Genomic DNA, 13,127 nt, shown 5'->3' with positions numbered 1-13,127 from the left:
TTCCTACCTATCTTCTGCTCCCTTCCCATGCGACCCCAACATGGCAAAGCTAAGAATACGTGAATACTTCCCTTGTATAAAAAAATTCCACACAGTCATGGATTACTACTCACCTTTTAAAAATAAATTTCTGAATCATATTCCCAAACTTTGGACTATACTGGCTATATTTCCAAAGAAGGAAGTGAAAGAAGCCCTAACATACAATATTACAAATATTACGATTCTTATATCCCCTTTCCTTCCATGTTTTATAGTTTCAGTGATTTAGAAGTTTACTAAAACATACTGAGAATCATCGAATGCAAAAGACTATTTGGGATAACTGTGAACCCATTATTTCATGTGTTGCATTTCAGCTCCCATACAGTTTATGCACCTAAGTGAGACAGCAAATATTTCACCAGTTGAGCAAGTAATTTCTTTCATACAAAGCCTCCAGTTCCATCTGGGAATCCACATGCTAACAAGTTTTACCACCAGATTGCTAGTATCTCAATCAGTCTAGACTTAAAAAACACCTTTAAGAACACAAGCATTTTCCTGCACTAATGTTAAATAACCACAGAACCATCTAATTCACACTATTTCCCATCTAGCAGCTTGATGTCCTTCAATTAATGTCAGCAATCTACCTTGAAAACTGTCTATGAACTCTAAATTTTAATTGATTTGGTGAAACAGAGCTTGTAGTCTATTTGCACGAATGTTATTAGCATCCAGAGTAGCTCTAATGGTTCATGAAGTGTTTATTACTAGTTAGACCAAAGTAGCTGAAGCAGGTGGCTGTGTCAAAGATGAAAAAGCAGCACAGCTTATATACCTCACACTGCTACTTTTCCATTCCCAGGAAACATTGCAGTTAAACCAGCCAGCCCCAGCTGTGCTCCCCAACTTCCCCCAGCCCAAGCCGTCCTACTGAACCAGGTTCAGCTGCCATTGCTTTTAAATCTCATTTCCCTTTCTTTAGGAGCACACTTCCCTCACACAGTCACTATAAGAACAAACAGGTTTTCTTCAGCCCTTCTTTCCTCACCCACTCTAATTCTCTCCCAAAAATTTTTCCCAGAGATGTTGTTAGCCATGGATATATAGGTAACCCTGCTCCCAAGCACAAGTACAGCTCTTTTTCCAAAACTCTGCTTGCCTTTGCTAAACTTTCTCTCTTCTTTCTCTGGACATACTCTGTCCCAGCAGAAGAATGACATCCTTAGCATAAACTTCACTTCTGCTGCATTTTCCCAAGCATCTAGCAGACAAGGCAGAGAGAGAGTAATCTGGGCCTGTCAGCATGCGCAGCCAATTCAAATAGGAGATGTGGTTATTCAACAAAACATGAGGTCAGACACCTTCACCCACACCATGCAGGTCACATCTGGGTATGGATGAGGATTTAGAAGTCAGAACACGCAGGCACTTAACACTCGTTTCACATAGTGTCACACCGTGACACAAAGAGATTACTCTTTTGATCTACAAACTGGAATTAAGAGAATTTACCTCTCGCGTAGCAATGGTGTTTATTCTGTGGTTTAGCAAAGGAAGACGGGGAAAGCCGTATACCACTTCTAAAGAGATTTGTAAAAGTTATTTAAGAAAGGCCAGCTCTTAGGAGTTGGCTTAAATTTTCTTTGCATGTGTCTGTACGTTCACCAAAAAAAATTTTAAGGTTTGCAGATAAAAACGATACAAAAAACTCCTGGTATATGGCAATGGCATGCTCAATACTGAGATTCCGCACATGGTTGGGGTGTCTGCATTTTACAAAGCAATACAGAAACACTGGAAAAGGTGAAGAAAGCCACAGAAACTACTCCAAGAGAGAAAAAGTATCTTACACTGAGAATCTTAAAGGGCTCAGTTGGCTTCATTTCTTTAAAATAATGTGAGCCATAAGGCAATTACAACACACAAATCCCTTCACAGGGAGGGACTATCACAGAACAGTCTTTAATCTAGCACAGAACAACCTAACAAACCAGTTGTTGAAACCTAAAGGCAAACTGAAAGCAAGGCACCTTTCCCTCCCACACGCTCCTTTCTAGTTTGTTTTAATTAAAAAGTGCTAGAAGTAGTGCATCTTCCTATCTTCAGATCAAGTCTGGCAGCTCTTTCTCACTGTTATGCCTAAGTCAAATACATATTATTAGCACATACAATTCAGGAGACTCTGCGAGACACAAATGCCAAGAACATACAGGAAGTCAAACTAGATAAATTTGTCTTTAAACTATGAATATGAAAATCCAGGCTTCAGCAGGTCACTAAGTTCACAATAGGGCTGAATCACGGGGTTGGACTAGATGATCTTCAGAGGTCCCTTCCAACCCCATATCATTCTGTGATTCTTAAAAAAGCCAAACATCTAAATTACAGTTCCGATGCTTTTTATGTTTGTCTTCAGTATTTCAGCTTTGTTTTCAAAACCCAGAGATTTAAGTTGTAAGAAAAGCTAAGAACCTTTCTGATCACTTGCATTTACAAACTGTCCTCATTAGATGTTCTTTTAATGCACTTCTTCCACAGCGACAGAAAATGTATATGCAGCATTCAGCGTAAAGATCAAACTCAAGGAAGGCTACAGAAATCACATGGTGGAAAAGACTTTGGGAAACACACAAATAGAAGCTCATAGAAGCGCATAGAAGAGTTTGGGGCTGAGGTATATTTTTCCATAAGGATCTTGTCAATAAATGGGACAACAGGTGGCTGGGGACTAGAAAAGGGATGGTTTGGGACTCCTCAGGCACTGGTTTGAAGGCCACAGACACAGAAAGGTGGTCCTGAGGGTTAGACTGGATGGTTTAAATTCTGAGTAAAAACTGCTATTGAGACTTCTGGAAAAACCACTGAGTTAATGCTGTGGTATTAAAATTATTTAGTAATTGTAAAAAGAAATCCAAAGGAACACTGTGCACCAGAAGGGCCTTCTCTTGCCCAGTAAGCCACAACAATTATCTGGGCATTGGATATAACCCACTCCCCCTGTAATGAACTGCCTGAACAGATGGCAATCATGTCTGAACAGTATCAAAATCCTGAAAGGTAAAGAAAAAAAAAACAAAACAACCAACCAAAAAAACCCAAAGGCTTTGTGTTCTCTGCTTACTTCAGTGGGAAATGAGTAAAACTAACCACTCCTGCAAATCCTCATCCCCCCACGTAATCCCCCTCACAGAAACTTGTCTCAGGGAAGGGCTAACAAGAGGTTTGTCCCAGACAGACCTTTTTTTACTGCCCATGTCTTTAGTCTGATGGCTGTGATACGGCACTAACTCCTAATCATCCCTCTTAATACACGCGTGTGCTCCAGGTGGACACCACAGCCAAGTATTCAGAGCAGGTCACAGACAAGCAAGCTGGTTCCTGCTGCATCTCAAAGAGCCGTCCCAACAGCAGCCCTTCTGCTATCAAGCATAACCGGTTTGCAGGCCAAGGCAAGTCACTGCACGCATGGGCCCAAGCCATCCAACACCAGTATACGTTCACCAAACCTCAAGACTTTTCCCGAAGTCTCCTAAGAACATTCAGCAATATTCCTCCTGTTTCCTCTTTCCCTTCGCGTAGAGCAGTTTATAGGCCAAAGCAAGATTTCATGTGGTCTAAGTGCTCTGAAACTCCACAGTGATTTAGGAGTGTCATGTATAACAGCAGACAGTTTCTATCTCCAGCAGATGGCAGGAATATAGCCCTAAGCAAGCACACAACAATTTCAAATATATCGGCAATGTCCTGATAGAATAATAAAGAATATAGATAAGCAAAGCACCAAGACACCAGTTTTTCTTTGTTTGAAAACATGTATTGCATATGTGATTTTTTTTTTTTTGGCATCATACAAACCAGACCATGCTTTTTGCTTTTCTTTTACAAAAAACAACAAAACACATTGATTTCTTGGAGACAAGAGAAACGGGTACTACCCCTCCAGAGCTCATGTCAGCTGGGGCATTTAAAACTATTCAAATCACAGTGATGAAACCCTGCTGATAAATTCAGCAACACTCTTTCCAGAGCAAGGGTTTCTTCCTTTGGTTTTACTGGCTAAGGCTCACCATAGCTTATACCTGCCAGTCTATCTCCTGAACATCACAAACCAGCAACAGCCAGGACGATCCCAGCCTGCTCTCCACTTCTCCCTTTCAATCCTCATAAGATTTTCTGACTGCACAGAAAACAGAAAACTTTCTGCTACAGAAAACTTTATCTATATACTCCCCATGCAAAAAGATAACCCCCAAAACAGACCTTTAACCCGAGAGATGCAGGCTTCAACCCACTTGACAGATGGAGGGACTATTGCTTCATTACTAATTTAAAGACTCTTCTGCAACTTCAGCATGCCCAAACCTCTTGCCACTGCTTATCCTTGTGATTCAATTGTCTGCCTTTCTCTCTCTGGTACGCTATCATTTTGTGGATAGCTTTCCCTTACAACTCTGACCCAAGAATTCTGACAATCAAAGTCTTTTTCTGGCAGCAGGCTATCTTGTGTCTTTCCAGAACTGGTAGAATACCTCACCAATACTGCATATTACCATTAAATCAGCAGCTACACTGATGATTTTACCTGTGAAACCACAGATCAGATTTTATACATTTTTCTTAAGGCATTTATTTAGCAACAACCAACAAAAATTCAATGGAAAAAATAATATACCCTCCGCATTGCTTCTCTTTATTCATGGTTCAGACAGGGATCATTACTTTCAAGACAAATTCAGTGGAAACAAGGTAAAGCCTCTAGTAAATGTTTTTGATTTAAAACCACTCCAACCCTCACTCCCTTTAACCAAAAGTCACATCTTAAAACATGGAATAGATGAGTGTGTTTGAAAGTTCATGGTGCAAAATAGAGGGGGATGGCAAAACCTCCTCAGGTTAGTCAAAAAAACCAGCTATCCCACTCTATACATGAACACAGTCATCTCTCCCTCCTCCTCTCCGCTTCCATCCACCCTGGAACAAAATCAATATATAAAGAACATCAGCAGCAGCTTTATGATAGGCCATGATCCTTTTTGACATCAGTCTGTGATAAGATCGTTGATTCTCTCTCTTTAAATCACATCATAGCTGTGTAAAATACGCAGTGATATCCAAAACGTGAACTCTTCACATCCGCTGTCGATACCTCAGCAAGATCCAGACCGCTGCCGCAGCGAGCGCCAGGCCTGGCACAAGAAAGGCTGCTAGAGGAAGCCCACCTGATTCTCCATCGTCTCGATGACCCACAGGGCCATTCTGTGGCTGCAACTACAAGGGAAAAAAAAAGCATTTGTGTCGGAGCCTACCACAGGAGAGCCCCCAGTTCCACGTCACGACCAGGTCATTCTGTAAAGGATATGCAAGATGGTTTCCCCAGGTGCCTGTACACTCTGTGCATAGGAGGGTTAGAATGGCTCTGAACGGACTGAGCTTGACTGCAGGATACCCAATTACTACCAGGCACCCTCGTGTTTCTCTGCCACATTGTAAGTGAGGGCTCTACCAGCTGGAGCGAGGTATGTCACATACAGCAGAAGCAATGACGCACACACACACAGAGTCATCCCTTGGTGCACTTCCCACCACACCATTTCCTAGTGTCTTTACCAGGAAAAGGGCATCACTAATTCTCTCCGTTTTTCTTATCTGCCCTGTACACTGGTCCAGAAGATTTACTCCTTTACTAAAGGAGTAGAAAAGGGGCCTCAACCCACCTCTCCCCACCAGCATGCTGATTAGTATTTTCTTTGTCAACTTCAGTGCTAGCCAGGGATGTTCAAATTACAACAATGGATTAAGGATTCCGCTCTTTCTATATCCAAAATGGTGCCGGTACATTTAAAGTATAGCAGCCCACATTTGTTCCTGTGGGGTAAGCTGCACCCACGCCTCAACACTAACATGAGTGATGACCTCTGAAACAACAGGGGAGTTTTGTCTCCAGTAAGATTTTGGCCTCTGAAACAAAACTAGAGAACTTGAGATTCTGTCTTCACAGACAAACCTTTGCCTCTGAGAAAGGAGATCCATGAGAAAACACACCATAGTCCACCAAAACAAAGACTTCTCCAAACTTACCTCTGCACTGATACTGTTACAAACTAGTAATGCATGGATGATTACAGCTGTGGTCAACTAGAGAAGGCCACGGTTCAAACAAAATCTTCATATGCATAATTCACACTGAGCACCCGGACACGGTATTTTTCTGCCTCATGAAACAGAGAGCTATCCATCACAGAAACCAGTCTAACATGAGCAAGAAATAGCCCTAAGAAACAGGTAAAACATACCCTGCGCTGAATTTTCAGAGACACGTCATAGCCTGCATTCCTGAAGAGTTCCACAGCATCCTTGTGCCGCAAATCCTTCAAGTCTCTGCCATTGACCTAGCAAAAAAGGAAAAGGAGAACCAGTTGCTGAAGGGCAAAAGGCAAATCTTTAATGATGCAGGCTAACATAGAAAGGACAGGAGATAAAGGAGACAAAAATCTTCCTCTTTCACAAAACTCTGCATTTGGGGCATGATAATATAATCAGCAAGATCCATATACATCCACTTGTATTATAGATGTATTTTTATATGTTGAGAGGTAACGTGAGAACCTCCAAGCCAAAACACAAAGGTACTGAAAAAAAACTACCTAGGAGCAAAATCAGAATATAAGAAGACAGTTGTGTCAATAGCAGCTTCTTATGCTGTTGCTTTACTGGAAACAAATCAAAGGTGTAATTCTGACAGCTAATGAAAATAAAAAAGCAGCTGCAGCAAAATTACGAGTCTCTTTCCCACATTGTTCCCTCTACTGGTCTACCTTTGAAACCCTCTGAAAGAGTGCTGTAAACATATATTTAAAAGCATATTGATGTAACAAAACAAAAAAAGACTTGCATGCATATTGGCATCCATTTGAATGTGTTAGGATTTTTCTTAATTTAAAAACCTTCTGCCATGAGATATTATTTATAACCTACTTGATTTCATTCACAAAGTGATGATACTCAACATTTAGTTTTTCATCCCTGTTACCCCTAATTTCACCCCCTGAGATCACACCTACTGCCTCCCTTCTCTTGGTATTTAGACTCCCCAAACACAAGTACATAAATATTAAACTGTCAAGAAAAGATAGGATAATAGTCTCCATTTAACTTATTATCATTTTCTGGATCAATAATAGGCTCCAACTAGTACAAGGCACTCTATAGAGGCTAAAAAGATTACATGTGGAACATAATAAGTATAAAATAAAATTAAGGAGTATTAAAAGATCATGTTTTACGCTATGAGAGGCTACTTCACTCATCACTTCGTAAAGCGTATTGTCTTGTATGATTGCCAACTGTCTGAAGAACCAGCGGGACTGAAGCTCAGTCACTTGAAACCATTTTTCTAAAAGGAAAAGCCACCTGTATTATTCCTGATGAGCTGAAACAAAGAGTTTTATGGCCTGGAAGTTTTAAAGCCTAAAAATCTCCCTGAGCAAAAGGATCAGTAATCATGGACTACCAGTCAAAAAAATGGAAACTTAAAGGTGGAAGACCTTTGTTTACACATGTGTAAATGATGATCCATTGTGAGCAAGAGAAGGTCCTAAAAACCTTAGAGAGGCAAGTAACAGAAAATACAAACGCAGCATCAAGGACTGCTTCTGAGACAAATCAAGAAGGCAGAAGAGATGAGCCCATGTGTAGAGGCACTCATCTCCCTACTGCTCAAAGCTCTCCCAGACCCCTAAGATAGCTCCTCCATGGACTTGGCTCAGTGTCACCTAATTCATATCCTTCCTCTCCGTGCACCGCGATGGCAAACTTGCATCTCACATCACATCACTGATCATAGCATTTCAAGAACACACGGGGCGACAGAAAAAAGGGCTTACCGATAAAATTTTATCTCCTTCTTGTAATCGGCCATCAAGGTAAGCTGCCCCATCCTTTTTGATCCGGCTGACATAGATGCTGCTGTCATTGGAAATGTACTGCTGATCTGTCCCACCAACAATGTTGAAGCCCAGCCCTAAGGTAAGCCAGAGAGAAAGCTGATGAGAAAAAGCTCAAAGCTTCAGATGTTCTTGCTGTTGCTGGGGATTTTACCCTCCCGCATTGTCCTGTTTTCTCCACCATACTAAAATTCACAGCACACAAATCTGCATCATTCTTTCCAATCATCACTGTCTAGAAAAGTTATTCTCATTAAACTGGTCTTGAAAGCAGAGGAGAGACCTTGAATGCCTGAGGGTCCAGATGCTTCATTCCATAAAGCATCCATGAGCCATTTTCAGGTGGCTGTTGGGGAATACTGAGGGACATGCCATCGTTCTGAGATGCCAATTCAGTCCTCAGCAGGAATACGCACCTTCAGCACAGGATGAAAGAAAAAGAAAAGCATTCTGCATTTCACAGGAGGCTATACTAAATCATTACTTTTGAGCAACAAGAAATCATGCTTGACAAGCGTTTCATGAGCTGGGAAACGGAGGTAGGAAAGGCAAGGAGCTTTACACACTGTCTACAGATGAGAGGAGCTGTGCTACCAGCTCGAGGGCACCTAGAGCTCAGGACATTCCCCTTCCACATCTAAGGAGCTGGAACTGGCATCTAGTAAGATTAGCTTAGATGCAGCTACTTTAAATTGTATGTAATCACTTTTTTCTGTTTCAGGAATTCAAAACATCACAGGAAATAAAGACAAAGTTCTGGGATTTAAAGTAAAACAAAAAGGAATACATATATTAAACATACGTTAAACAGACCTGACATCCACTTGACATTTTTGTTATGTTTTGTATTGTTCTTTAAAGTAAGCCTCAATTACAGATCTCTAACTGGAACCAGCTGCTGGATTAAAGAGCAATTAAAGATTAAGACTTCTTGTTTCACTGAAATCCGCAAGAACAAATTGAATTCAAAATCTGGAAAACCACAGGTTATGAGAGCCAATTCCCCATTGCACGTGCAGCCAAGTTTCTCTGCAAATAATAGTATGTAACAAGGGATGGGAAAGATTCCCTAACAAGAAGCTTGCAATGAAAAAAGAAGGAAAAGTCAAGGAAAAGGAAAAAAACCCACAAATACACAAACAAAGTAAATGGAGAAAAAAAAAAAACAACACCACACTTATTTTTCTGACATAAACCAGTCATCCAAAACCTATTGTGAAGAACAGCTGAAGGCAAATTCTCCCCATGTTCAGCCAGGCTGATTTATTTATCTTCTCTTTCTTTCTTACTTTCTCTCAAAGTTGGGACTAGAAACTTTGAGAGGGAGAGTTGCAAATGAAAGTAAAACCACCTTATGCCTGCTGGGAAGCAGCAATTTAAATCAGTCATAGGAGATCAAAGGACATACAAGATGAGTCATGCTATTTCAGGTGTGCATTTACAGCTGGGAAGTAAAGAAATATTAACAGCAATCTTGCTGCACCTTTTTTTTTTTTTTTTTAATCCTCCTCTTCCTGGCAGCTTCAGACAAATGAGGAAGAAAATGGAACTGCAGCAGACCAAAGAAACACTGACATTTCAGATAGACTAATACCTATTCCAAGAAAGGACAGTTGTACACAATAACACAGTCTTCGATGGGAATTAAAAAAAAAAAAAAGTAAAATCCACAAATCTAAAAATTATTTGCCATGAAGCCAATAACCTGGGAACAGGGGGAATCAATGCTACAGAAAGCATAAGGTTTAACCAACATTTATTAAAAAGCCATAAAGAAGGAATCAGAGTTTCAGAGTACATTGATTCTCTCTCACATATATAAAAATCCCCAAATATATATATGAAAAAAGTACACATTTTTCAAGTTTTCAGCCACAATTGGAAAAATAATCAAAAGTCATAGCTTTCAGCAGCAGAGGCAACATGAGATAGGAGCAGATCTTCGTGACAAAAAGAGGCAGCAGTTCATGCTAGACCAGGCTAAGTATTCACAGGGCTTTTTCACTGTGCCATTCCTTTCCAGCACTTAAACTTCCACTCTGGCTAAAAATATCTTCCCTATCATTCCTTAAGCTCTCTGCTATTCTTCCCTTCCAGCTCGTGAGGCCACAGAAAGAGACACAGCACAACTGGGAGAAAAGAAGCAAGGGGAAGAAGAGAGAGCACATGGCACTAAATCCCTTGTCTCCAAGGGACCAGAAGTGGAACAGCAGAGCTTTAAAAGCGGGCTCTGGGCTAAACTTCTGACCCTCCCTGAGGCTGCAGACCTCCCTATGCCTCATTTACACCCCTGAAACACAAAAGTCCCTTAAAAAGACATTAAAAAACATCATGATTGGCAGGATTAGGAAAAGAGATATTGAATAATATTGCAAATTGAACCGATTAAGTTATTTCGTTTTCCATAAAACCAGATTTTTCTGCCTCATTTCAGTCTAGTACATCATCAGGAAATTTGAAAAAGAGACATGAACACAGTTTTTCCACTGTAAACACGTCCACCTTCTCAGCAAACTTTTGCCAGAGATGTTCAGCATCAGACCTATTCTAAAAAGTTGCAGTCAAAACTCCGATTAGAGAGATTATGGGATTACACTATGCTTTACAGATAACAGCATTTTGTTCCTTCCACAGAAATTAATAATAACTGACGTGGTAAATGCATCAAGGTCATAGGGGGCTGTAGGACCTCCAAATCAAGCAACATAGTTAAAAACCTAACTCTAAAAATACACAGCCCATTTTAATGGCGGGGCAAATGCTGCTTGTGGTAATCACGTCTGAATTGCCGTGGCCACATCCAAGACCTCTCAACTCTGCCCTTCGACATCCCCTTCCACCTCCCTCAAGATTTTAGGTTCCCAAATCTATGGAAACAGCTTTCCCATCAGAGTCAGCTTCGTTTAGCAAATAGTTTTCCCTGACAAGCGTGGCTTTGTTAGCTTGAGCTTGTGGCTGTGCATGCAGGGCTAATGCAGCTTTCAGACCAGTGGCCGCTCTGGCGAGCAGGGGAGGCAAAGGGCTGCCTGCTGGGCTCATCCTTTGGGGTGTGATCGCTGGCATGGGGCATCAGGACCGACCCCAGCCCCGCAGGGGAACTACTTTCACCCTGGAGAAAGGAAAATGGCACATACACCAACGACGCGGGTGCTACGGATCCCTGGGGGGCCTGTGGAGCCAAGGCTGGCCAGCAGCCGCAGCCAGCAGTTGGGCGGACAGAAGGGCTGCCACGTTTTCTTTCACGCTTGTTTTAATTAAAGAGAAGGCCTTGGCGCACCAAAGTACAGCTCTGGTTCCAAACCCCCCCCCGGAGCCTGTGGTTCTTTGGAGCCTGTGGTTCTTTGGAGCCAGGATTTTGCTCCAGAGCCGTAGGTTTGGTGCTAACTTCCCACGCTCCTGAAAGTACGACTGGAATGGCATCATAAATCCTGTCAAAATACGAGGGCGGCCGGGCATCCCCAGGCTTCCACGACCGTGCAAGCTGCTTCTGTGACAGGAAAAGCAAAGCCAAAAAAATGCCCCACTGACTGCCCCGCTCCCTCTCCCTTCCCACCCTGCAGCCCTCTCTAACGCTACCCCACACCATCAACAGGAAGCTGACGGTACCGGTACACGGCCATGTTTTTCCAAAACGCCCCCTAATTTCGGGGTGTCCAGCCCGGCTGAGTGCTGGGCACCGGCCACCTCACTTGAGAGCAATAGGAGCTGCAGCGGAGACGGCATCTCCTGGGGAAAACCAGATGTGAGTGGTTCCACCCGAGACACCGGCCCCCGCAGCAGACAGAGCCTGACTCGGACACCTCTCCCCCGCCCAGGTCACGGATTTGTCCCCGCAGCGCTGTACCCGCCACGGGCCGTTCCCGCCGGCCCGCCGTGGCAGGAGAGGCCGCTGCGGCCACACCCGGGAGCGGGCAGCGTCCTCACCGCCGGGACCCCCCCGCCGCCACCGCCTCAGTGCCGGTTAAGGCCCCCCCCTCCCCCGCCACCGCTCCGGCTTCCCCTCCCCGCCCCGGCGGCGGCCGCGCAGGCCTCGGGGCGGCAGCCCCGGCCCGGGAGGCGCCGAGGGCCCGGCGAGGGGAGGCCGCTCCCGCCTTACCTGAGGGTCTGCGGGTGAGGCTGATGACCTCCTCGGAGAAGCCGCCGCCGCCGCCCGCCACGCTGCCGTTCATGCTGCGGCCTGAAGGTGAAGTCGGCTCCCGGGGCAGCCGCTTTCGTTTCCTCGGCCGCCGCCGGAGGGCCGCGCCGCGGAGCGCTGGGAGTTGTAGTCCGCGGCCGGCCGGGGATGGGGCCCCGCTGCCAGCGGGCCCGGGGGCGGCGGGCGAGGCCATGCTCGGGGAGGAGCGCCGGGGCCCAGCACCGGCCTCTGCCCGCCGGGCCCAGGCTCTCACAGCCGGTCGTGCCGGTAGGCGTCCGGAGAGCGGTACCTCCTTCGAGCTGCGGGCCCGGGAGCTGCGGCGGCCCGCGGGACGGGGCTGCCTGCTCCCTCCCGTCCCCGAACCCCCCCCTGCGATGGGGCTTCCACCCACAGGGCCTGCCGGGGATGCACAACAGCGTCCTCCTGCCCACGGGCACCTTCCTTGCCCCTCCGCAGCATCCTTGCCTGGCCCCGCTTTGCTCCCCCAGCCTGGAGGTGGGTTCCTCACGAGGGTTAAGGAGCAGGCTATAGTTTAGAATTGTAGAGTGGGCACTGCAGAGCAACGTGGAGATGTGTGACCCGCTGCCAGCCCTTTTCACTGGCCACACAGGGAAGTGAACGGGATGGGCAGAAACCCAAGGCAGACGGGTAGCAGAGAGCATCCATGCCGACTCCTAGTTATGCTCCAACGCAACACAGTGGTAGCTTGAGATTCAAATAGCACACGGAACTGCTGCCCTGACCACCACCATCAGGAAACAATAAATACTTATGTCCCGCAGAAGGAGTTCAATTTGAGGATTTGGGAAACGTCCTCAAAACCCTACAGAAGTCTACAGATAATTACCTAGCAATAAAAGGCAAAGCAGTTCCACTTTCTGTCTAACAGAGGATCCACTTGAACCCAGGACTCCTGTACCTCAGGGAGTTCTTGAACCAATAGATTACTGGGAAAAAGAAAATGTATCCCTATTTATTTCCTTATTAAACTTTGTCTGTATTGCAACACTGTAGTATAAGGACAATGACAACAGAGAGCAGGGCCTGGTGCAATTTAATCA

General features: G+C 44.5%; 1 protein-coding gene across 1 annotated transcript; it reads right to left on the bottom strand.

The window, feature by feature from the left end:
* Positions 1–3,793: 3,793 nt before the first annotated feature.
* Positions 3,794–12,419, bottom strand: SYNJ2BP (synaptojanin 2 binding protein). The gene is made up of 4 exons (XM_074148662.1): positions 12,028–12,419; positions 7,872–8,008; positions 6,282–6,377; positions 3,794–5,256 (listed from the first exon to the last, which is right to left on the bottom strand). Exons 1-4 carry the CDS (start codon positions 12,257–12,259, stop codon positions 5,116–5,118), a joined length of 606 nt encoding a protein of 201 aa, XP_074004763.1. The 5' UTR covers positions 12,260–12,419; the 3' UTR covers positions 3,794–5,115.
* Between the last annotated feature and the right edge of the window lie 708 nt (positions 12,420–13,127).

Source organism: Numenius arquata, chromosome 6 (assembly GCF_964106895.1).
Source record: "Numenius arquata chromosome 6, bNumArq3.hap1.1, whole genome shotgun sequence".
Taxonomy (NCBI): domain Eukaryota; kingdom Metazoa; phylum Chordata; class Aves; order Charadriiformes; family Scolopacidae; genus Numenius; species Numenius arquata.
Note: the sequence above shows the minus strand (reverse complement) of the source record. Positions and strands in the feature narration are given on the sequence as shown.